A 26,477-nucleotide genomic window follows, 5' to 3' on the forward strand; every position below is an offset into this window, starting at 1 on the left:
GGGATGGTCTCGATGGTCGTAAAAAATATTAAAAAGAAAGGCCTACTAATGACTTCACTTCCCCAACACGCTTTCCAAACATGAAGATACCATGAACGACTGAGAACAGTGGGTGATGTAAACAAGGAGCACATTGAAGACGTTGACATTTACTGACTGCAAGAAATTCATCGTATAGTGGAATGGTATTTAGTGGTCATAGCGAAGAGTAACGTTTTGGTAACACAAGTAACAATAATTTCTTAGCAGTACATAAATTGTTAAGAAAACAAAAACACACAACCCTTTACCTCGACCCACAGATTCAAAACGAGATGATAGACCTGTTGGGCAAAGCAATTTTAGCAAAATACTTAAAGGAGATCCAATCTTCGCCATTTTCTCTATCATGGTTGACAGCACTCAAAAAGAATTAAACATTTATTAAATTTGCATTATTTTCTGAAAATGTTTTATGAACTCCGGTGACGAACTACCTAAAGAAATTGCAGTCAGAGAGTCATTTGTAGGTCTTTATATTTGTGAGACAAAGAAGTCTAAAGAATTGACTGAACAAATACTCTAAAGTAATAAAATATCGCCATCTTTCTTTATATTACATACGATGCCAAGGCAATAATGTAAAACAAATTTCGGACACTCATTTGGGGGACCCCTCAAGTGGGGACATTGGGCTGGGGTGTTTTCAAATTTGGACCCCCCTCTTCCCACCCTAGCTAAGCCACTGAATAGCCTTCATGCATTGTTTAAACAAAAGCAGTACTTGCGCATAATGTTCACTGATACATACAAACTACTAGATTTCTTTGACACACAAACTATTTGTCATATCGGGAGTGGAAGGGAGGGGCCATCAACATATTCTTGAACGCGGGCCCAATGGTACCTTGCTACGCCACTGGAGAGAGAGAAGGCGGGAGTAGTCGAATGAGAGAGATCAGCTCATATAATCAGACAAACGTAAGCCCCACTAAATGTTGTATGTTTTATTCATACAAAGAGAAAGACGGTCAAACAGGCAGACAGAAATGGTAGACGGGGCTAGTGATAGAGATAATACTCTACAAGCTATTTACTTCACTAGTTTGTTAGTTGTTGTTTTAATCAGTGTAATGAATACTGTAATCAACGTAATACTTTCACTAGTGATGCTCTTTACTCTAACAGTGTAGACTTACGAGGAAGTGAGAGGGAAGAAAGACACAATCACAGACAGACACACAGACACACAACACAGACAGACACAGAGACACACAACACAGAGAAACGAGCACACATAGTGACACGCAGAGACACAAAAAGAGACAAAAAGAAAGGCAGACACACAAAGACGATCTTTACCTATTTCAACCATGGCCGTCCTTAGGCATAGGCAAACTATGCACCCGTCTAGGGCCTCCGATTGTTGGGGGCCTCGCACAGGAAAAAAATTGCGAAACATGGACCAAATCTCAAACATTGCAGTACCCTATGACTCTGTGTCTACTAGCCTAGCTCTAAATCTCTTCAACGTTCATTTACAAATGTTCAGATCTAGTTGTTAGACTACGTATGTTTAAAGACCATTGTTTCTTCTTTTTGGTAAAATGTCAAAACATTATTTCTAGTCTGGCGATTATGAAGCACACAAGTGCCATCGCCGTTTTTTTAATGTAACTTATTTGTTTATTTAGATAAAGATACAGGACGGTTTATAATTCATTGCGTAGTTTTCAGTCTCCAATTTGTGCTTTTCATCTGGGCCACCCTATTTACTTCAACTATTTGCTTCCCCTAGGGCCTCAAATTATCTAAGAGCGGCCCTGTTTCTACAATCCAGGACACTTTACTCTTGTCCTCCATGTGAATGTATCCAGTGTTCCTACACATTGTTGGTGTCCATTCTGAGCTTCCTTCTGAAGAGCTTGAAGTCACGCTTGCAGTATAAGTTCAAATCCTCTGACTTTTAATATTTCCAACTTCTAATATTGTTACGCGGTGGCTGAGTGGTAAAGCGATTGGCTTTCGAACTAAAGGGTCCAGGTGAAGACTGGAATTTATAAGTTCGAGATCTTCTGAGTTCACCCAGTTCTGATAGGTACCTGACGTTAGTTGGGGAAAAATAAAAGCGGAGTTTTAAACCCCCTCCATCAACATCATCATCATCACCAGCATCATCATTATCATCATCATCAACCTCCATTTGAGTGAGGGCTTGTGAGGCTCAAAATCTTCTCTTGCAAAAACCTTGGACAGAAACTCTGCGGTTTTGCGTTGTACATACTTGTCACCACAAAGGTCGAGAATTTTTGGTTTCCTCCTCCATAGGGTTTTGAGTTTAAAACCCATTCTTAAATATAAAAGTAAAGCAGAAATATGTCACCAAATTCTATGCGTACTCCATGACGCCAAGCTATTAATATTTACATAATGATCATCGCTTAGTGCCCATTTTAACCGCGATGTTAAAAGCGCGTGCTTAACGCTCTGGCAGATCAATCAAGCTCTACTTGTAAGCACAGGATTTCTCAATTGATGCCGGTTCTAAAAATCTGAACCAGGGCGCGTGCTCTGTTGACGCCAATAACATTTCAGGGCTTTTACCATCACAGCAGCCGTCTAGCCGTGTAATCAAATTAAACATGACGGCCTGTTGTGATGTGAAGGTTTTGCTTTGATAACGATGTGGCGTGGTGTCAGCATAAGCTCAAAATAAAAAAATAAAAATCTGTGAGGTTGACAAGAGAGATGACCGACAGATAGTGCAGTAGGATTTCTTGCTGACATATTCTCGGAGATGAGGTCTCCGGTGAAAACCACTCAGGCCTCATCTTGTACACTTCAAATGAGACAGAGCAAAGGGGAAGAAAGAAAAAATGAGAAAAGGCCGAGGTCATTACGGACTGTCGTCATGAGAGGGGCACGAGCTCGAACCCTACCCTCTGTCTTCTCCTGTCGTCCTGTAGGAGGTCAGGGATGTCGGCTGGAACGTAGTAAGTCGGATGGAATTTTCAAAACCTACAAAGCTTAACAAATCTACAACTAACTTTAAAAGATAGATAGATAGATAGATAGATAGATAGATAGATAGTTAGACAGATAGATAGATAGATAGATAGATAGATAGATAGATAGATAGATAGATAGATAGATAGATAGATAGATAGATAGATAGATAGATAGATAGATAGATAGATAGATAGTTAGACAGATAGATAGATAGATAGATAGATAGATAGATAGATAGATAGATAGATAGATAGATAGATAGATAGATAGATAGATAGATAGATAGATAGATAGATAGATAGATAGATAGATAGATAGATAGATAGATGAATGGATAGAAAGAAGTAGATTTAAAATATCGAGCTTGTATATTCCTTGAGGCGTTACATAAATACAATTAGGTCATTATTGTCTTTCAAATGTTTCTTTATTTGGTGAACTGATGAATTACATCAATTTCTCCAATGGCAATGAAATTGATTTCCAAACGTTTCAAAGGTCACGCAAACATCTGATGAAAGGCATTCCCCCCCTCAAGTCTACTTTATACTAATTAATGTTCTTTTGTTCTGGACCCTTCAACTATTGACCTTGACTGCAGTGTTAGTGAGAGATATACTTCGAAAAGTTGATTTTTAAAAAAGCCTCTTTCTTGCACGATTTGAATTTTTGTTTCTCACAGAAATGATACAAGACACCGATACTGACAGATACATCAATTCTTGCGTTCCACTGGCAATGAAATAAATATGAGAACCAACCTTCCGCTGTACACTTCACATGTCATGTTTCATTGAGACTGTTCTAGGAATATTATGAATGTCTATTTCTTTGTATCTTTGTTACAGTTTGTTACGTGTAATGCAATAGTATAAAAAAACTCATTTGGTTCAGGCTAGAATTGTATCTTCAAATGTGTTGAAATAGGTGTGGCCAAATGTAATAATTTCATATAAATATTTGCATTCATAGGGCTGATGATGTAAAGGTAATGGTTCTATGGTTAACGAGGGTGTCATGAGGCCAGCACAACGAAGAATCCTTTTTAATTTACTCAACAAATGTCTGGCACCCTTTTGAGTTGGCTAGTCTCAGTTCAAAATCCCAGTCTTTATTGAGATTCGAACTCAGTACCCTACGGTTCAGCCACCTCGCCACATATATAGTATTGTAAAAGAACATTAAATCGCTTAAAACGTTGTTGCTGTTTTCAAATATCATTCATTCTAACCAAAACTAAAAAGGCAAAGTAGTCTGTTTTCAAGTTTTGTACAATATTATTCTTTTATAGCTGTATATACGATTTATTATTGTCTAATGTACATTGGCCAACCAATGCCATTGTGAGCGTATTGAAGTGCTCTACTTAATAACTCTGTACACATTACGATAAGATAAGATTATTGTTGAAAAATGTGAATTAATTTTGACTTTTCCATTACTACTAAACATTATCAATACAGACACAAATCCAAACACACAACAGGAAATACAAATGACACACGCACGAAAGATTTCAGCTTTATAAATCTAACAAGGTTACAAAAAAATTATCTAAAAATTAATCAGTCGTAAAACGTAGTGAAAACCATACCAAATATCACGTGACAGGAAAATAGATATTTTAAATGCTATATAGGTCATTTCATGTAGGAGAGAAGGTCACTTCCTTTTTTTAAAAAGGGTCACTTCCTGTTATCCCGAAGAACGAACCAATACAGAGCGCATTCAATCCGACACACATCGCCTGTCCGGAATGGTTTCATCTCTGACGTCTGCTCGGTGATTGATGGTACTTATTAGTCGCTAGGATTAGACGCTGCAACCGAAGCTTGAAAATCTCAAGAAATTGGCGGCGCGGGAGAAAGAGTGGGGTAGCTGTGGCAGACGAGTCTGTGGTGGAGGGTATCTTTCAGTCAATGGAGACGAAAGGAAAGGGGCATCCATCCAGCGCCAAGTGAGGCGTCTGCTGTGAGATGTTTAACATCGTCAGCCATTTTGATGTCTTAACGAGATGAAGCAATGATTTTTTTTTCTTCCTCGCTATAATTTGAGATGACCTTTTTGTTTTATTCATGTGACCTTGAGGTGCTCTGGAGATCTTAAAAATTTAATGTCAAAGCTATTAGAAAAAGAAAAAAAATATATTTCTCGTTGGCTCAAACTGGCGCGTTATTTGAAGTTTTTTTTTAAAGCCGATATGCGTTTCTATATATATATAATTCTCTTCGTGGCTCAACAGTTTGGACAAGACGTAAAGGAAAGATCACTCTTTTATTTTTGAAAGTTGGACTAGAGTTACCCCACATAAAAAAGAGGGGGGGGGGAGAACAAGTAGTATTCACCCGTCACTAAGGCCTGACTTAACCATTGTGACCAAGAAGTCATGGAAAGAGAAAACGTAATCTACTCTGTATTCACCCGTCACTAAATAGCAGGGCCAGATTTAACCATTGTGGGCCCAATGCGAAACCGAGTTCGCGGGGCCCAGTTTGGGTATGGATACGGATAATAAGCGAAAATTAAGAGTTTATATTAGAAAATATATTCATCTTTACATTTTATTCATTCTTTACTACGCACAGAATTACTATACGAGCCTTGCGTGTAGCGAAGTCATAGAGTATATCATAAGAATTCTGTTTCCCACATAGATCACGCTCAATAGAAAGAATTACCAAATGTTTCAATCTATCTACGAGAATTGTTGACCTCAAATAATTCTTCATTTGTTTGAGGCGCGAGAAGCTTCTTTTACTAGATTCCACAATCATGGGTATTGCATAATGCCGTTTTTTTTATCGCGCGTGGGATTGTCGTTTTCCTTATAGAATAACACCCCAAATAACAATTTTTGTCTATATATTTCAGGAGATTTGCATGAGTTTTCTAGAGATTTTAATAATTTCCGAATATGTCCAGGACTTTTCGTATATTTTGCAATTTCAGGAGATTTCCAGGAGCTCCTGGTAAATCGACAGGAGGCCGCGAGAAATCTGTTATAAGTTAAAAAATGGTTTAATTCAATATAATTTATACACCTAGAATTAGCGCGGGTCCTAAGAAAGTGTGGGGCATATGTTGCAGCGGCCTAAGGCCGGCCCTGCAAAATAGCGGTGTATGTCACGCCACCTGTCGACTAGTTAGTAAATATAATATAAAGTCTAAAGAAAGGATATCAGTTCTGTCTGTTACCTTTGAGTGGGTTAAAAACAAACAGGTATACGAAGAGAAGAATGTACCATTAGGAACACTTCTTATCTATGTAATACTGATTCGTTTCTTTGTTCGTGAGACTTTTTAAAAGTTTTTTTCTTTGTGTGAGACCTTTGGGAAATATACGAAGAACGGCACCTTTATGTAGTGGTATGTGTTGGTATGTGTGTGTGTGTGTGTAAGTGTGTGACTGTGAGTGTGTGTGAGTGTGTGTGTACTGACTGACGTAATACATATGCAATGGCCAAGATGCACTACTCCAGTGATGCCCAAAAAACGGCCCGCCGGCCAGATCATGCCCGCCAAAATGTCGGCACTAAGTGTAAAAAAAAAAAAAATAAAAAGACTGAAAGACTGAAGGACGTTAAATTTTGTGAAGTTGTGGCTTTCACTTTCTCTCAATGGATTTTATTCACATCTTCATTTTTGGCATTTAACATCTCGAGAAACATATCAAATATCCCTTTTGCAACTTGTCATGCGACTAAAGAGGCGGATCCTTGTTACACAGCCGCGGTCACAGGTTTGGCATGTATAATCACCAGGTGCTGTTGCAATTTCCCCCTTCGTTCTACTTCTGGTGTGTATGCCGTCTGTCATCCAGGACCCTTCAATAAGCACGTTATGATATAAGAATATAGAAGAGATCTCATTTACTATCAAAGTGTCTGCCTTCTTTGGATGTAACTTTCCATGCGAACAATTATACAACACTAGAACATGACGATGTGGATTTATTTCAAGCTTTTATCCAAGGATCTTTTAAGATGAAAAATTGAGTGACCTCCATTTGGCCAAAAAAAAAAATATAAAAAATATTGTTACTTTTTTAGCGGGAAGGGTGAGCACCTCTATCAGTACTTTTATTAATCAAATCAGTTTGCTCCCTAGACATTGGAAACTAGGTCACAGACTGGCCTACTTCTTGAGTAGTACAATACATTCATTCAAGAAAATGAGTTCATGCAGACATAGAGCCTGTCACAAGTTTCTATTGCTACTCTTAACTCAAGGAGGTGTTGGAGGGCATCAAACTAACGTAGTCATTAGGGACATTTCTTGACAAAAACGCGTTATTCAATTGTTCATAATCCTAGCGATCCTACAATAGACAAGGGAGGTAAGAAATAAGTAGTACAGAGAACCAGCCAAATCTGCCCATGTGGAGTGTCATCAAAGAATGCTGACCATGTCCTCCTAAACTGCTCTCTTTACCAAGAGACCCGTACAACACACTGGCCCTAAAACACCACTATAAGAAGAAAACTAAATGGAGATCTCCCTGATTTGTAAACACAGTTTATCTTGTATAATGGTCTAGTTGTCTGAACGCTCCAGAAGAAATACAGAAGATAGTAAAGATGGGTCTACACTTTAAAGTCTGAAATTACTCGAGGCGTTTCAAAGTGGTAGAAATAAAATCGCATGTTATGTTAAAGCTTCTCCCACTCAGCAAGGCTAAGAAGTTTAACGTGTATAATAACTCTAATGTTTGCTGCTCTTTAGAAACAGTTTTAAAATAATTTACTATATTTATGTCTCCAGGTTTAATGGTTGACCTTATTACTGTATCAAGAACCTGGGAACCAGTGAGTGCAGATTGACAGGCTTAACATAGTTTGTGAGAACATTTTGAGAGTTTTTGTCTAGAATTAACATTCAAATACCCCCCTCCCCCTTTTCTCATCAACACGCACAAATCTGAAGATAAATCTTATCTTAAAAAATAAAACCTTTCCTGAGGAAGCTTAACTCAAAATTTATTACCAAAAGCTTCATCTTATAAATCAGAAACTTAAGTGGAGTTTACGTCTTTCGTATTCAAGAAACGTCAACTAATGAATTATTTTAAAGGATACTAATCCGTTCGCATAAGGCCCCAAAATGGGTAAGTCCGGCCCTGCTATTTAGAGATGGGTGAATACAGAGAAGATTGCTTTTTCTCCCCGCCCCCTCTTTTTTTCGCCGCAAAAGTCATGTGGGGTAACTCTAGTCCGACTTGCAGAAAAAAAAAGAGTTCTCTTTCCATGACTTTTGGTGGTGTCAGGCTTGGTTGAGCATGAAGAGAATTATATATATAGATATGTACATTATTCTAGTGCACACGACTTATGATTGTGTTTAAACTTGTTTAAAGCCGACAACAAAGAAATAGCCGCCACTCAGAAGCGTCGCAAAGGTTTATGTCAGTCGGTGCGGGTTATCTTTTGGTGTAACCTCCATCCCAAACATATCTTTCCAAAATAAACTTTAAGGATAGAAATTATCATAACGAACAATACACACAATTTTATATTTTAAATACAATAAGGCTTATCTAAATAGAAGAACTGCACAGTTACAGCCATATATCTCAATACTGTAAGATTCAGTTCCCTTTTTCTACATCTTACAAACAAATTAATTATTTTATTTGTAAAATTTTGCTATCAAATCTTTTTATTTTATTTAGGAAGAAAAAAAAAAGAATAATGTTGCGAAGTTTCAACTTGATCTGAGAATGGTAAGTGGGAGAACTAACGTGTCCAAACTTTATACCAGACAGACAGAGTGAGATATAAGCTTTGAAATAACAGTACAAACAGCTGTTCGGGTATCTGTCTAATATCAATCTTTGACAAGTATTTCGGTTTATGAAGAAACAAAAAAAAAGCTTCACTTTGGTGTCGCCCCCTGATGATTGTCACTCCTCTGATGGGTGTCACTTTTTGCGGTTCGCACTCGTTAAGCCACTTAGAGTCGCCACTGCTCATTCGTCCTTGTTAACGTAACCTTGCAAATATTTTCTAGCAAGAAATAACGCTTAACAAAATGAGATTAACCGGCCAATTAAGATAGCGTATTACAATGACCACTCAGAATGAAGTAACTAACCAAAAATCTAAATAATTTCTTCACGTCTGGTTCACGTCACAACCGGACGTTACCTCAACCGGAAATAGAATAAGCACTACGGGACTGCTTGCTACTTAAGAGCTGCCGCCGGAAATAGAAATAGGCATTGTGGGAAGTTATCATTGTATTCCATCACATACGGTGAAAAATAATAACCAATAGAATCCAGATACCGGACAGAGCTTAACAGAGGTGAGAAGAAAGAATATGAAGTGATAATAATGGACTTGGAGTGCTCATTATGACATGATGACCTAGAGGATAAGTAGAGTCTGTCAGCTCCTATATTAACTAAAGCCAATACTCAATGAGAATAAAGGGAGAATAAAAAAAAATTGAACAGCTCGGCCCTAATGCGTGATTAGAGGCATTCTTTTGATGTTAAAAAATAATCTCTTTGAATCATTTCAGATGAATGGGAGATTGATGAGGATGATAGCTGCATCCGTCATCAGGATGTATCGATGTCACGGAAAGGGCAAACGGAAAATAACAAAAACGTTGGTTTCTAAGCAGTTGAAACGCAAGTGATGTGCACATCGTGAGGTCCAGAAGCGTACCATAATACATCCTTATGAATGGTTATATGTTTGAGTAGTTGATACCTAATACAAGGTTAGAGTATAGTTATATAATGGTCACTATTTTACAGCAATATATATATTTTTTTAAATACAGTTACGCGTCCATTGCAGTATCCATTTCAAAATTGAGAATAGCTAATTGTAATTACGATGCAGTATAGATATTTGGAATGTAGTTGTATTTGTATTATTGGTACAGTCCCACTAAATTAACAAACCCCTAGAGGACAACGGCTTTAGTTTCATCAGATGTGGTTCCTAGGAATGAAGACATAGCACTTTTTGTTATTGAGAATATACATCGTTTATGTGAACTGGTTTCAACCTGGTTGACTCAGTGTTGAACGTAATACTGTATTCTCTGCACAAGTTTTCTTGAAGAGTTTGTATCTCTTTTCTCGACGCTCTTTTCTTTTTCAATCATAAGAGTTTTGTAACTTCTCTTCAGGAGAGTTAGACTTGAAAAAGTTGACGATGTCATTCTGTTCAGAACTTAAAGATAATGAGAGGGATTATCATACAGACACATTGCAAAGGGGGGAGATTGACTGCTAGAGAAGGGGAAGGGGGGTGGGAAGTCGCCATTCCGTGAGTCTTTATCTTTCCCTTGGCCTATCCACCCACACTAGGTCCTTAGGGCCTGTACAATGTGTAGCATACCATACGCAATACATTCACACACACACACTAGTTCCTTAGGGCCTGTACAATGTGTAGCATACCATACGTAATACATACACACACACACACTAGTTCCTTAGGGCCTGTACAATGTGTAGCATACCATACGTAATACATACACACACACACACTAGTTCCTTAGGGCCTGTACAATGTGTAGCATACCATACGCAATACATTCACACACACACACACAAATTGTTGTTAGAAATCCATCAACAGAAGCATCCTTTAAAAACAAGTCTAAAGAAAGCACCCGAAAACTTTTGTATTCGATTATCAGGAACCGGGTATAACATACGCCAATTAATGAGTATTTTTCAAGAATGACAAAGACAGAAAAACAAACAATGAAGTGAAATAAGAGGAAGAAGCATTCAATAAATCTGGATTTCTTTCTATTAGGTTTACTCTGGATTTCTTTCTATTAGATTTGCTCTGGATTTCTTTCTATTAGATTTGCTCTGGATTTCTTTCTATTAGATTTGCTCTGGATTTCTTTCTATTAGATTTGCTCTGGATTTCTTTCTATTAGATTTGCTCTGGATTTCTTTCTATTAGATTTGCTCTGGATTTCTTTCTATTAGATTTGCTCTGGATTTCTTTCTATTAGATTTGCTCTGGATTTCTTTCTATTAGATTTGCTCTGGATTTCTTTCTATTAGATTTGCTCTGGATTTCTTTCTATTAGATTTGCTCTGGATTTCTTTCTATTAGATTTGCTCTGGATTTCTTTCTATTAGATTTGCTCTGGATTTCTTTCTATTAGATTTGCTCTGGATTTCTTTCTATTAGATTTGCTCTGGATTTCTTTCTATTAGATTTGCTCTGGATTTCTTTCTATTAGATTTGCTCTGGATTTCTTTCTATTAGATTTGCTCTGGATTTCTTTCTATTAGATTTGCTCTGGATTTCTTTCTATTAGATTTGCTCTGGATTTCTTTCTATTAGAATGCTCTGGATTTCTTTCTATTAGATTTGCTCTGGATTTCTTTCTATTAGATTTGCTCTGGATTTCTTTCTATTAGATTTGCTCTGGATTTCTTTCTATTAGATTTGCTCTGGATTCTATCTTAATGTTGTCACATTATGACGCTCGGTTTATTCCACCCACTCTTAAAGTGGTTTTTTTTTTGGCACATATATCAGTTTAATAGAACAATAAACAGGGCCGGATTTAGTTGAGGGCAGGCGGGGCTATTGCTCAGGGGCCCCCACAAGTACTCTCTTTGATAATACGACAGGATTTATTTATTAGTATTTTTATTAATATGTAGATTTTGTTTAAAGGTTTCGAAAAAGTGTAGGGGCCTCCATAAAAATTCTACCCCGGGGCCTCCCCATACTTAAATTCGGCCCTTCCAATAATTGAGCAATGACAAAAACAATAGGTCACAGCAGCGTGAGTCTTGAAGGACATTCTTAAACCCAATGTCAAATAGAATCTCATCCCAAATAATAGTGACTAAATTGAATTTATTTTACACAGTTTTTATTTTTTAGCTAGCGTGATAGACATCACTGACCACGAAAACAAGTCCTTGACAAGCACAGGATACAAGTCCAGATAATTAGGCTAATAGATATATTCCTAGACATCGAATCTTTCTGGCTACAAATTTGTAACATACCGCAAAAAAAAATGTAGATTTAGTGTTTTAATTAGGCTGTAAGGTGAATAGAAAAAATATATACAGCGTCTTTTGACAATGACCACATAGAGATGTATCAGTAGTTCAACTACATCCACTTTGTTGTGTGTTTTACAAATTGTTTTAAAGACTTTAAGAATTTGATTATCACGAAACAAAACTTGTTTGTTTAATGATACCAACTATTTTCTGTGTATTAAAGACTTCTGACAAGTTGGATACTTCATTCAAATGTGTCTTTTCAAGGAGTGTACATTTCATTTAACTGAAACCTCGTTTTCAAGGATTGTACATTTCATCACTTCAGTAGGAAAAACGTATACAAAACATTAATTTCTAGAAGAGTGTAGAATGCGAGATGATTAACAGAAGGACACTCACATGGGAAGACACGTTTGTTTGGTGATTTTATAAAAACTTACCCGAGTGTCGTTATATGCCATCTTGAGGATGTACTTCCGGTTCACACGAGCGTCATTATTGACGTGATCCAACGCTATCTGCACGGCTGGAAGAACACCTCGACCTACGGCCCCAGCTGGAATGTCGTCCGACCACGGGAAGAGCCCGGCTATATAAATCACAGGTTTACCATTAGGGCGAACCAGTCGGGTTAAAGGTGGGTCAGGTCTCATTGGTGTCTCTTCCTTTAAGTTTTGATTCGACGCCTCTGTCGTTGCACCTCTAGTTAGGTTCGCCGTCGATCCCCTACTTGTCTCTTGAGACTGGAGCTTCGCGGTGGTGTATTTGAAGAAGTCTGCACTGCTGCCAGCGCTGGGCGTGTCACCACGCAAGCTGCTCGTTTCCACCCGGACGTCAAATCTGCTGGTATCCGCAACTGAAACCCCGTAGCTAACTGGAGCAGCGGTTTTAGGAGATTCTTGATGTGGATTTGGAGACTTGGTGATGACGACGCCCATGAGATCCCCGGAGCCCCCATCTTCATCAATCTCCTTCAGGTCGTTGGGGGGAGTGGGGGATTCCACGTCAAACTCTTCCGGGTGAATCTTGACTCCCTTGCCAACCATTTCCTGTTCGTTCCACAACAAGAAGTGAGCGTACGCGTCCTCCATGTTTCCTTGACGTCTCCTGTCGTCTGCTTCCGGTGTTTCCATGGCGCTGCTTTGCCAAAACATAACGATGAAAATAAAAAGGAAAAAGCTTCGCATACCAAAAGATCTCAGTCGAAATGTAGAACCGATGTAGGGTGAATTCAGCAGCTGTGCTAAATTTAAACACCCAGTCATTTTACATGAGGACTTTTCCTTTGCTATCTAATACGATACGTTTGATCAACTGTTGCCATTATATGCTTGAATCCGGAGATTGGAACCAATTTAAAAATAAATTTATTTCTTCGAGTTTGAACAGCAATTAACTGAAATCTCGTGTTCCTTAAGGGTCATAGCAGAATAATAAATCCATCCATCTTTAGGTTATGCGTATGCGTGTTTGTGCGCTTTTCATCCGAATTCCTGAGAAGGTAGGACATAAGTTTCAGAAATCACGAGACCGGAAGTGCAGACATTGGATAGGCAACGTCATCGGATTGACCTTTTTTTTGTCATCATTTTTTTGCTTCAAAATGTGAACGGTCCCAAGAAATCGCCAGAGGAGACTACAAGTCTTGATGAAGGCAATAACTTGGAAGTCGATCCAGAAGCAAAAACTCTTTGACACATGATTCGTTATCTGCAAATAGAAAGACGTTTTGAAAATTATGCTATGCATGATGTACATTACCCTTTAAATATCAATATTATACTTAATAATAAAAAGTCATTATACAATATTTATATTCGGATGGTGGTTTTTCTCAAAAAAATAGCTGTTTGGATATTAGGCTTTTATTAAACATAATGTATATTATGCCACCTTGAAAATGCGGATAACGAGAAACACATGTATTTGGAATGTCCATTATTCCTTAAAAGAGGCAAAGAAAAGAGGCATAAAGCCCAAGAATTCCTATGATGATAAAGCTAAAACTGAATAGCGCAAATTCTGAGGTTTCCTTTAAAAAAAAAAAAAAAAAAAGAGTTTAGATGGAGCACTTTAGCATCATAGACTGTGATAGATTATTTTAATACAAAAGAAAGAGTAACAATTAATAGCAATAGACTTTAAACAAAAAGTTGTAAGGCTCTTCGTAATTCAAACTATACAGGCCATATGTCAGTCTAACATTATTACAATGAAATAAAGTAGACTGGCCAAAATAAATAATTGTAGAAGTAATTCAACGTATAAATTAAGGACATAGTCAGAACATAATAGTTCTAATCGATTTCAGCAAGTATTGAGATCTGACGCTGAAAAAATAAAAAGTTTTAAATAATTATTTGATATGTACAAAAGAAACAGATTTCAAAAGATAATAAAGCACCACCTAGACCTGAAGTCGTCTCCCAGTCAAGTTATGAAGATTTCACACAAAGTCTTTAACGCATATTTACTGTAGCACATTTTTCAATAAACCAAAGAGTCAATTTTTTTTTAATCTTAAAAAAAGAAAGCTCAATTATCAATCAAATTTGGTCCTTATAAACCAATGAACAGTAGAAATGATTATGGACTATATACAACTTCTCGATAATCTTGACCACTAGACAACAATATAGGCCTACAGTCTCGACGCGGATCCGTAAATATGTTTGTCGTGTGTGGTAGTTTATGAGATATCAACTGAATAAAAAAAAATTACCATTATGACAAAGGGAGTTTGCGTTTCACACAAAGCTCAAAGCGGCTCTTGTGTGTCCGTTGTTTGATAAGCAATGTAGATCTTATGGCTGACTTTTTTTTTTAATTAATGACCACACGAGTGTGACATCAGATTACAGAAGCACTTTCCTTTCTTCAGAGATAAATAAGTCACTTGCGTCAGGGTAGAACTATATATTAAGAACGAAGCATAGCTTTGAGTTTAAAAAGAAATACCTAGTTTCTCGATTTCTTGTTAATTTGGCCGAATATAATTCATAAAATAACGCGACACGACGTAATTAAACATTTGTAGAAAAAAAAACAAGCAAAGCAGTGTTTCTCAAACTTTTTTCCTTAAAGGAACACTTCGCACATGCTGAGTATTCAGCGGAACACTTTGTTTATTTTTTAGAGATTAATTCACGTGGTGGCCTACTAGTTCATTATTCCAGTAGTTCGTGGCACAGCTAGCCAGGCCACGCGGAACACTAGGGTTCCGTGGATACAATGCTCCGAACGATGCGGGAGGATTTAAGTCAGTAAGAACAGCAAATAAGGTTTTAGAAATACAACTTTTAAATAGCAGGATCATACACTGTAGATACCTCAGAATATGCATTTTGTTCGCTTTCAATCCCGGAAATAGTGCTTGGGGGAGCCCCTCGCTGGGGGAGCCATGGAGAGTTTGTAAGCTAATAAGAGGAATTGTAAAAAGGAGTTGAAAGAGAAGGATAGAAAGAAAATAATAAGGAGTTAAAGTTGAAAAGGTAATAAAAGAAAGAGAAAAAAGGGAAAGAGATAGAGAGAAAGAGAGAGAGAGAGAGAGAGAAAGAAAAAGAAAGAGAGTGAAAGTGAAAGAGAAAGACAGAAAGAGAAATAAAGAGAGAGAAAAACAGAAAGAGAAAGTGCAAGAAAGATAAAGTGAAACAGAGAGAGATAGTGAAAGTGAAAGAAAGAGACAGAAAAATAAAGAGACAGAAAGAGAAAGAAAGAAAGAGAAAGAGAGAGTGCCATAGAGAGAAAGAAAAACACAAAGAAACAATTATTCTGAAACTTCTGACAGTGTGTTATCAAAAAGCGAAGCTCTAGATTGCTAACTAGTTGACGGGAATTAAGTTTCATTAAAACTGGCTTTGCAATTATTATCTACCATCATTATTTGGAGTTTAATCTGGCGTGAAATGAAAACTCTACCTCCCAGTTTTAGTCTAGCCCTAACCCTCTTTTGCCTCACCGAGTTCAGTGAACTCCTCCCGGCTTATCCCGTGTTCTGATCAGTATTGATCGTATTGTTCTAGAGAACTTATCACACACTTCTTTTCTCTCTATCACTCTACATCTTTTTAATTATCTCCTTATTTTTTTGTCCCCCAGTCCTTCTCATTTCCAAGACTTAGCAAAAGAAATCGTTACGTGAATTTGTTTCGTAGTCTGTCTGTCCGTCTGCTTGTTGACCTGTTTGGGTTTTGTCTTGTCATTCTTTAATCACATCACCAAGGATGTTTGGTCTTAGGGTATGCGCTACTGGACAGTCGTCACGATGGTTCCAGGTTCAAAACCTGCCCGTGGACATTCCCCCGGCTATCAGGAGGTTCAGGGTGTAAGAATTTACATTGCAGAAGGCAAGTCTGAATCTGGTAAAACATGAAAACTGTGTTGAACTTTTTTAAAAGACAAAGAAGATGAGGTTTGGCAGTTTTCATGGCTTTATGTTTACTAGGGTGCTGTATGGTTAGCACGATGGAAAAATTATCTATCTATCTATCTATCTATTTATCTATCTGTCTGTCTGTCTGTCTGTCTATATTTAAGTGTTTGACTGTCAGTCCCTGATATCAACTGACACATATGCAATGAACTTTCAAGTCAAAATAAAAAAAAATTTGATGGATAAAAATAAGATAAAAACAATGAAATGAGGCGATTAGGGAGGGGAGGAGGAGGGGACAAGAAAGAGGGAGGAGGAGAGAGATGGACGGACAACTTCAATTGAAACAACAACAAGAACAAAAAATAGAGACAGCATTTCCAAGAATGTTCGGAAATACTTTTTGATAGTGAGACCCTGACACAGATTCGGTTCATGAGTAGTAAAATCATTCTAGGCTCCAGACATTCTAGGCACCAGACGTTCTAGACACCAGACATTCTCAATACCAGACATTCTCAATACCAGACATTCTAGGCACCAGACATTCTCAATACCAGACATTCTAGGCACCAGACATTCTAGGCAACAGACATTCTCAATACCAGACATTCTAGGCACCAGACATTCTAGGCACCAGACATTCTCAATACCAGACATTCTAGGCACCAGACATTCTAGGCCCCAGACATTAGTAACTGTCATCTCTTTAGCTTTCTTTTTTTTTTCATTCTTACTTAAACAAGTCAGAGTGTGTGTGTATGTGAGTGTGTTGTGTGTATGTGTGTGTGTATATATGTGTGTATATATATGTGTGTGTATATGTGTGTGTGTATATATATTTAAATATATATATATGTGTGTGTGTGTGTATGTGTGTGTGTGTGTGTGTCTGTCTGTATGTGTGTGTGTGTGTGTCTGTATGTGTGTTTATCTGTGTGTGTATTTTTGTATGTGTATGTATGTGTGTATTTCGATTCCCTTGCCTTCACCTTGTTTCACTGTTGCTGTTTTTTTTTTCATAATTTTATTTTTAGCCCAAAACGGTTTGCGCCTCCCACCCCCACCCCACCCCAATGCCACGAATACCGTTTCACCTCACCCACCAAACGTGAAGCCAATATTAAATTCCAGGAAAGAAAAAGAAACAGGTCAATTCAGCGGGTCACATCACAATGAGGACATTACGTCAAAGAGGGGAGAGAAGCGACGCGGACCTAAGACTGTCAAAACAAAAAAAAAACAAAACAAAGAGAATCACATGATTTCTAGATTTAACACTTTTGTACAAAAAATTTGGTAAAGAGTACTTTAAGTCTCACACTTTTGTCATGGTTAAAACTTTAAATTATTTTTTATGAGAACTTTTCATTATTGTATTAAACTTTCTTTCCTCACACAAATTCGTGACGTCACATTTCATGAAACTATCAGAAAGATCACTTTATTATTAATTAAAATTATTAGATTTTTTTTAAGCTATCTGGAAAGGAGTAAAACAAAAATGGCGTCCATTTTTTTTTTTTTGATTCATTTAGATGTTATTCAGAAATCTAGATCTATCTACTATATGTAAGCGAAAATACCAATGATTTACTGATTTATTGATTATGAGATCTCTTAGACTGTCGTAAGTATCCGCATCAAATTTTGTACACAGGTTCCTTTTACCTGCTAGGGGCTCACTAAGAACGCTTTTTGACAGATTCGAGACCTGACGACGCTATTCGCTAAAAATCGCAAATCTTTCTATCAAACCTTTTATATTTTATTTTCGATATTTCCCAAAAAGGCCAAGAGAATTGTAGAAATGAGAACGAGAATATGTACAAAGGACTTTTTGTTGTCAAAAGTCTATGTGGGAGAAATTACGATGCGCATGTAAAAAAAACAACAACAAAATGGTGGTTCCTGAGTGCGAAAAGAGAGACAGAGAAGGAAAGAGATAGCGGGCCGTAAAGTTTCATTGTAACAGTTACATTAATTCACGGGCTAAAAAAAGTTACAGCCATATATATCAATACAATACGATATATTTCTGCTTTTCAATATGGATCAAAATGAATGAATGACCACTACTTAATGATCTAATTGGTTCATTGTTTGATTGAATTGAAAGTTGGAGAAATAATGAGTTCAAAATTTGTACCCAGACAGAGTAGGTTGATACAAGCTTTGTAAAATACTTGTTTCCCTAAACAAGAAATACACTTAGCAGAAATAATGTGCCCCGTAAAAGTGAGGTCAAATTTTTAGCTTGAGGATGAGCAAAGATTTTTTAAGTGAACTGCTCAGTCCAGACTGTAAATTCTGTTCCTAAATGTGTGTGTGTGTGTGTGTGTTTCGAGCAATGTTCATGAGTTGGGCAAATGAACACATTAGGTCCGAGGGCAGCCAGTTCTTCAAATTCGCTTCTTTTGAACTGCTCACGTTCTTATGATGTAATCCTAATCCTCAAAAGTAACTTCACTATTTCCAACAGAGTAAGACTAGATTTGATTCAATATATTGATCTTTATACCAGAGTCAAGGAATCAATTCTCTACTTTCTTACGAAACCTATCACAAATCGTTAAGTACAAGGGAAATAAAAAGTTGGTAATATTAAATGAAACACATTCAGACATAATGCATTGGGGGTTGTTTTTTTTTTTATTTTCCTAGCAGCATCTCTGTCAACATTAATCAATACAGGCGGGTGCAACTAAATTCAACGTTCTATGGATAATGTACACACACACACGATACATGACACACACACACAATTACATAATGGCACTCTGACACGCAGACATATCTACCCAGATTTAAAATATTCTCTGACAGAGAGACAATAAAAAACAAACACCAGAAGAAGAGAAGCAGAACTAAGACGTTGTTATGAGTGTAGCCATTGGAGAGATAGTCAATGTGTCTATATTGAACATGACACGTAGTCAACATTCAGTGTACTGTGGAGGGAACACAAAGCAAGGGGCGTCCAATGAAAAGATGGCTGAACAAGGTTATAGAATAGATACGCCCTAGGTATCCTTCTAAGAGCAGCTTCTGACAGGGAATGGACACGCCTCTCCCTAGGTATCCTTCTAAGAGCAGCTTCTGACAGGGAATGGACACGCCTCTCCCTAGGTATCCTTCTAAGAGCAGCTTCTGACAGGGAATGAACACACTCCCTAGGTATCCTTCTAAGAGCAGCTTCTGACAGGGAATGGACACGCCTCTCCCTAGGTATCCTTCTAAGAGCAGCTTCTGACAGGGAATGGACACGCCTCTCCCTAGGTATCCTTCTAAGAGCAGCTTCTGACAGGGAATTGACACGCCTCTCCCTAGGTATCCTTCTAAGAGCAGCTTCTGACAGGGAATGGACACGCCTCTCCCTAGGTATCCTTCTAAGAGCAGCTTCTGACAGGGAATGGACACGCCTCTCCCTAGGTATCCTTCTAAGAGCAGCTTCTGACAGGGAATGGACACGCCTCTCCCTAGGTATCCTTCAAGAGCAGCTTCTGACAGGGAATGGACACGCCTCTCCCTAGGTATCCTTCTAAGAGCAGCTTCTGACAGGGAATGGACACGCCTCTCCCTAGGTATCCTTCTAAGAGCAGCTTCTGACAGGGAATGGACACGCCTCTCCCTAGGTATCCTTCTAAGAGCAGCTTCTGAAAGGGAATGAACACACCTCTCCCTAGGTATCCTTCTAAGAGCAGCTTCTGAAAGGGAATGAACACACCTCTCCCTAGGTATCCTTCTAAGAGCAGCTTCTGACAGGGAATTGATACGCCTCTCCCTAGGTATCCTTCTAAGAGCAGCTTCTGACAGGGAATGGACACGCCTCTCCCTAGGTATCCTTCTAAGAGCAGCTTTTGACAGGGAAAGGTGAAGGAATGTTTGTTGGGCCATCTGTCACAGCACCCCTACGGCGATACTCAAGGGATTAAGATAATGGTGGTATGTGTAGTTTATACATTATTTCTCCGACTTTTTATTCTTGGGTCAAGTTGAAACCATAGACTTAGATATTATACTAGACTGGAAACCGGAAACAAATTCTTATCCGTGATTGATTGATTCACAGACCTATATATAGAGAGATTTTTATGTACGTAAACTCTTTTTTCAAACTCTAAGGGGAGTCGCCCCAATCAATCTTTTCTGTCTTAGAAAAGTAATGATCTTTAGTTTTCAAAGTTTAGAAATAATGCAAAATCATTTCCCGGATATTCACGCAAATATATGAAACAAAGCCATTTCCTGTTTGTTTCCTTTGAGATAATGTTTCAAAAATCCTAGATCGAAATAATTCATGTTGATTTAAATCATCTTATGTACATTTAAATAGATTGATTACCTATATATTTCTAGATTATGTATCTAAAAATTGCAAAATAATAATTATGAGACGAGAGTGTTCTTATTTTTGATGTTCAATAACTAGATCTAGATCTAAAAATTAAATTATATGTTACATAGGTTAGGGTTGAAAAAAACAACAACTGTACTTCTTTTAACTACTTTACAAAACAACGCCTTGATCCAACTTTCTAAAAAATTTTCACGACATTTTTTGTCGTGCTAAAAAATCTTCATGTCCAGTCTAGAGTAGTAGGCCCTATATATAAGTCCAGTCTAGAGTAGTAGGCCCTATATATAAGTCCAGTCTAGAGTAGTAGGCCCTATATATAAGTCTATGGTTGAAACTTTGAAAAATTTTTTCATTGTTCCTAGCAAAACATGAATCAATATGTTCCGTTTCCTGTTTACTGTTGGATAGGCGATAGCTAGCATAAATCTCTTTGGGTTGTTTGACATAGATACGGTTAGTGTAGTTACAGTAGTTTCAAAATCGGTGGTGAGGTTGTCTTCCGTGTTGCTCCTGCCAGTGCTGCTTTTGGTAGACTTCAAGAACAAGTGTGGCAAAGGAGAGGACTTAGCATATCCACAAAACTGAAAGTCTACAGTGCTGTAGTCCTGCCGTCACTTCTATATGCATCCGTGTCCTGGACCGTATATTCCCGCCACACCAAAAAGTTAAACTCCTTCCACTTACGCTGTCTAAGGAGTATCCATAAGGTGCGTTGGTCCGAACACATATCAGACACAGAAACCTTAAAGCTATCCAACATGTACAGTATCAATGCGACAGTAAAAAGGTCCCAACTTCGATGGGCGGGACATGTAGTCCGCATGCCAGACAAACGCATTCCCAAACGAATTCTGTACGCGCAGTTGTGTGCAGGAAAGCTCTCACAGGGAGGCCAATATAAGCGTTACAAAGACACTCTCAAGAGCTCCTTCAAAAAATGCGATATCGACATCACGGCTTTCGATCGTGAAGCTGTGAGTCTCTGAGTCTCAAGATATGAAGCAAGAAGAGTGGCCAGGGCGAAAGAGCGCCGAACAAACAAAAAGCTGAGAGAATAAGCAGGTCTATCTGCAACTGACCTAACCCACCCATGCCACAGATGCGGTCGGCTTTTTAAAGCGCGGATTGGACTTTACAGTCATCTTTGAGTCCATAGGAAATAAGAAATGTGCTCATCTTCGAAAACGATGGAGGAGTTATATATATATATTTAAACTTCATTTACACATTTATTTATGGTGTTCTAGTTTCAGAGCTACTAGCCCGCTTAAAGGCATGACTTGCGATCAATGAGTTTTGACTTACAGTTTTGATAACAGGAAGCGAGAAGTGTGATCAAATTCTAAAGCTAAAAGTTGAAAAATCCTTTCACACCTGTTGAGCTTGGGAACCCATGACCCACCCTAATCTAACCCCCTATTGGTGTAGTGTATCCAATGTTTTGTCTATCCAGCAGTGCTAAACGAGTTAGTATATCCAAACAGTTTGTACAATTGTTTAGATCATGATGTTCCTGATGAGGCGAGGATGAGTAGCTAAGTCTCAGTTTCTTGTTAACTTTCCAAACTCTGGATAGTTTTACTACCGAAAAAGCCAATTTCTCTTTTATCTCCAATTTCATGATATATATGTAGTCTCTGTAAGCCCGATATTGCAATAAGCAGTCGTCATCTATAAGCCAAGTATTCACCTCGATTAATCATTTGTGGTACCATTTCTATGTAAATGAATTCTAGAGCCAATTCTGTATCAGTCTCCGCCCGCTTACTCTATACCCTGGAGTGCAGTTACATCAGCTTTGTTGAAATTCTGATGCCCACACGATCGTTCACGTGTAAGGCCATTAACCAGGTTTGTGTTAGGCTAAAAACCCAATTTTCAATTACATACACTGGTGCACTAAACCCCGACGTGAGGACACTCTCGCTTAACGGAGACCCCCATAAGGCCCCCCCCTCCCTTTTCTCTCTAGCTCCCCACCTTTTTCTGCATGCTTTAGCCTGTCCATTTCTCGGGCGAGCGCTGCTCGATAATGGACAATAATGGTCATATTAGAGGCTATAACGGGCCGCTGAGGAGCCCAAGGGGGATTTCGTCGTGAGCTCATGTTCAATTTCATTTGCTGTTTAACTCTTCGTGCTCGGGACTACTCACGATGGTGAGGGGGGCGTCGGGGGAACTATTTGCGTTAGCCCGGGTCGTAGGATGCATAAGCTGTTCACGCTGCGTTCGGTACAGTAAACAGCTCGTGTGAATGTGAGGGTATATGATGCCGACACTACTGTCCGTATCGTTTTATTTATGTATTGCTTTTAGAAAGCTTTTGATGATATATGAGGTTTTTCTATTTTTAATTTTTCGATTTCCATTGTACTAGATCCTTAAGTATTTTGACGACAAAATCAGTGGCGTAGCAAGGTACCTGTGTGCCGGGGTTCAAGAATATCTTGGTGGGCCCCCTTCCCCCTCCCCCTCAATAAGACAAACTTTGTGTGGGACATCAAAAAAAATTGAGAAGTCTGGTACATAACAGACAGATATCGGTACATTTACCAAAAGACTTCCAAGGCAAATTTTGTACCTTTTTAGATTATATTTATTAAATCCAAAACCACCTGGTAGGGGGCTTTAAATTAACCCCCCCCCTTGGCTGCGCTGGGGGCAAGTGATGGTTTAGTAGTAAAATCTCACCTAAAAAAAAACAAAATCAAAGCAAATAATCAATCACTAAATTACGACCCTTCCCCTGGTAGGGGGAGGGGGAGTTCATTTCCGGGGGAACCCCCACCCCCACCCCCCATGCTATGCCCATGATATATATATATATATATATTACAGAGCGGTGGTTTTTCTCTTTGTCTTAATAACTAGATTTAATTATGAATGTTAGATTTTAAATAAAAAAGAACAATTGCCACTCAAAAGGTTCCATGAAGGTGCGATATGAATAGAGGTTTTGTAAATAATATTTACACACAAATTCCTTATATAGCACTAAATTCAGTGAACTAGGAGACAATGAGTACTTGATACTTCAGTTCAATAGTTTGTTTTTAACCCACAAAACTTGTTTCTACATTACTAGTGAGGAACTAGCTTAACAAGTGCAACCAGGTGTACATCGTCTAGTCAACAGTGTGACTAAACTTCCGATGAACACGGACAAAGTGGCTATCGACTTTTTTTTCTGCTCGTAGAATTGCCTGATCACAACTATTGATCTTAATGAAAACATCACTCCCCCCCCCACCCCACTTTTTTTCCCTTTTCCAATAGCCCCCCCCCCCCCACACCACCACCAAAAAAAAGTACTTTTAAGGTCACTTGTATTGAAGAGGTTTTTATAAGATCGGTTAAGTGACGCGATGAGGTTGGGAAGAGAATTGTGGGTCTCGGGGCTCTCTCGAAAAAAAAGGTCAAGGCAAAAGGTTGGATTAGAAGGGAACGCTGGCTTGGAATTGGGTGAGTCCTACGTTTAGAGCAGAGGACAGCTATGCTCCACGAGAGAGTGAGATGAGTTCTACGTGAGGACAGCTATGCTCCACGAGAGAGTGAGATCTGGGATAAATGAATTGAAGGAGAGACAAAGACGAGGCTAGAACAGCAATGGTAAATGGTAGCTTAGGGAAGGGGACAAGTACAAAGATGACCTAAAAGAAACGGTAGGCAGTCTAACTTTTGATGTTTTTTATGTGTGTGCCCGCTTAGAGATGGGAGAGAACTATGGATATAATAGGTAACAAAAGGCTCATGAAATGGATTGGTTGTAAAATAGTCTGGGTTTAAAACCAAAGTGTGTTTCAGAAAACGTTTCAGTCCAAAAAAATAAATAAGTTTTTTTATTACATTTGCGTGAAATTGGCTGTTTGTTTTTTTTTTTATTCATTTTATGTCTTTTATATTTATTACAAAGCTAATATCAACTCCATCTTCTAAACACTGCCACATAGTTTATAGGTCGCCGCATTAAAGTTTGAAGCTAGCAATAGATAGCTATAAAACACTCCATTCTGATAAGCGATTCAATGACACAGTGGTTAGTGTGCTGTCTTTAGGAAGCTTCAGACCTCGAGTTCGAATTCAGGTCTTTCAACTTTAAAAAAAAAATATATAAATGCATTTTAAACGCGATCAGGTTAACTTTCAACCAGATACGCCCTTCTCTCCCTCTCCTTTTCCCAACTGGTCCAGACATGTGATAGGATCATAGAGCATTCAGAAAACTAAAAGCATGAAATTGCGCTGAACAAAACAATGGATAAAAATATTTCTAAAGGCACAGATGTATTATTGTTAGTCTAGATCTATTACAAACTTAATGACATGATTGATTCATTGAGTCCGATGGTGGCGTTCTGTTGCGGCCATATTGCTCTACTGGGAGTCAACATTTTTTAATTTTTTTTAACGTCGAATATAGTGACTTTCGATGTTTCACTCGTAAAAAGCAACGCAAGTAAAACAATTGAAGGCATATAATTAATTTTCGATTTTTATTTTGTCAGAATAAAAAACTTTTTCAACGCCAGCAAATAGAATCAATTGCATTCTTTAAGACCTCGCCGTGGATTCGATTTTGACAAAATGATTTGAAAAGAGTCGTAAATCTGTGGTTCAACAACCACATTGACATTGTATGTTTAAATATGAAGCCGTAAACTTGAAGTTCAACAACCACATTGACATTGTATGTTTAAATATGAAGCCGTAAACTTGAGGTTCAACAACCACATTGACATTGTATGCTTAAATATGAAGCCGTAAACTTGAAGTTCAACAACCACATTGACATTGTATGCTTAAATATGAAGCCGTAAACTTGAGGTTCAACAAACACATTGACATTGTGTGTTTAAATATGAAGCCGTAAACTTGAGGTTCAACAAACACATTGACATTGTGTGTTTAAATATGAAGCCGTAAACTTGAGGTTCAACAACCACAATGACATAGTATGTTTAAATATGAAGCCGTAGACTTGAGGTTCAACAACCACATTGACATTGTATGTTTAAATATGAAGTCGTAAACTTGAGGTTCAACAACCGCATTGACATTGTGTGTTTAAATATGAAGCCGTAAACTTGAGGTTCAACAACCGCATTGACATTGTGTGTTTAAATATGAAGTCGTAAACTTGAGGTTCAACAACCACATTGACATTGTATGTTTAAATATGAAGCCGTAAACTTGAGGTTCAACAACCACATTGACATTGTATGTTTAAATATGAAGCCGTAAACTTGAGGTTCAACAACATTACTCTAGTACCATTGTATGTATACTTATGAAGAGATCAGCCATTTTGTTTTTAGTTTTAATCCCACACACGTCACGTGCATGACTGAAGGAATCAACTAGTCACAAATGTTCTCATTGACTGTCCAGTTCAGTCAGTGCTAAGAGTTACTGAAATTCCCGGTGAGCTAAGTGTAAAAGTGATGTCTGTGCAAATATATTCATATTAAAACCTCTCCTAAACTCCCCCCACTCCCAAATTTTTTTCTTTGCTCAATAGAATATATGCAGACCTGAAACAAAAGTTTGTATTTTCCTTTCCCGCCCTCTGAGAGATTTCGTTTTATTGTTACATATAGCAAACCATAATGAGGGGATTTTGTTTTTACCGTTGTCTGCTCGCGGGGACAAAGGGAGACCTTTGTTGACTATTGAACAGTCGACTTCCCTTTCCTGGCGACTGCAAGTGCATCAGAACAACGACTACAGTTAGGTCAACATCAGTCAGC

General features: G+C 38.1%; 1 protein-coding gene across 4 annotated transcripts in view; it reads right to left on the minus strand.

Annotated features, from left to right (window-relative positions):
* Positions 1-26,477, minus strand: part of LOC106066546 (gamma-aminobutyric acid type B receptor subunit 2-like) — a 335,198-nt gene that overhangs the window by 193,700 nt on the left and 115,021 nt on the right. For all 4 annotated transcript variants that reach the window (XM_056043851.1, XM_056043852.1, XM_056043853.1 and 1 more), the window contains one exon: positions 12,439-13,708. In XM_056043851.1, coding sequence (XP_055899826.1) covers positions 12,439-13,263 — 825 coding nt within the window. In that variant the 5' untranslated portion in view covers positions 13,264-13,708. The remainder of the gene's footprint in view (positions 1-12,438; positions 13,709-26,477) is intronic.

The sequence above is a fragment of the Biomphalaria glabrata genome, chromosome 10 (assembly GCF_947242115.1).
Source record: "Biomphalaria glabrata chromosome 10, xgBioGlab47.1, whole genome shotgun sequence".
In the NCBI taxonomy this organism is placed as follows: Eukaryota; Metazoa; Mollusca; class Gastropoda; family Planorbidae; genus Biomphalaria; species Biomphalaria glabrata.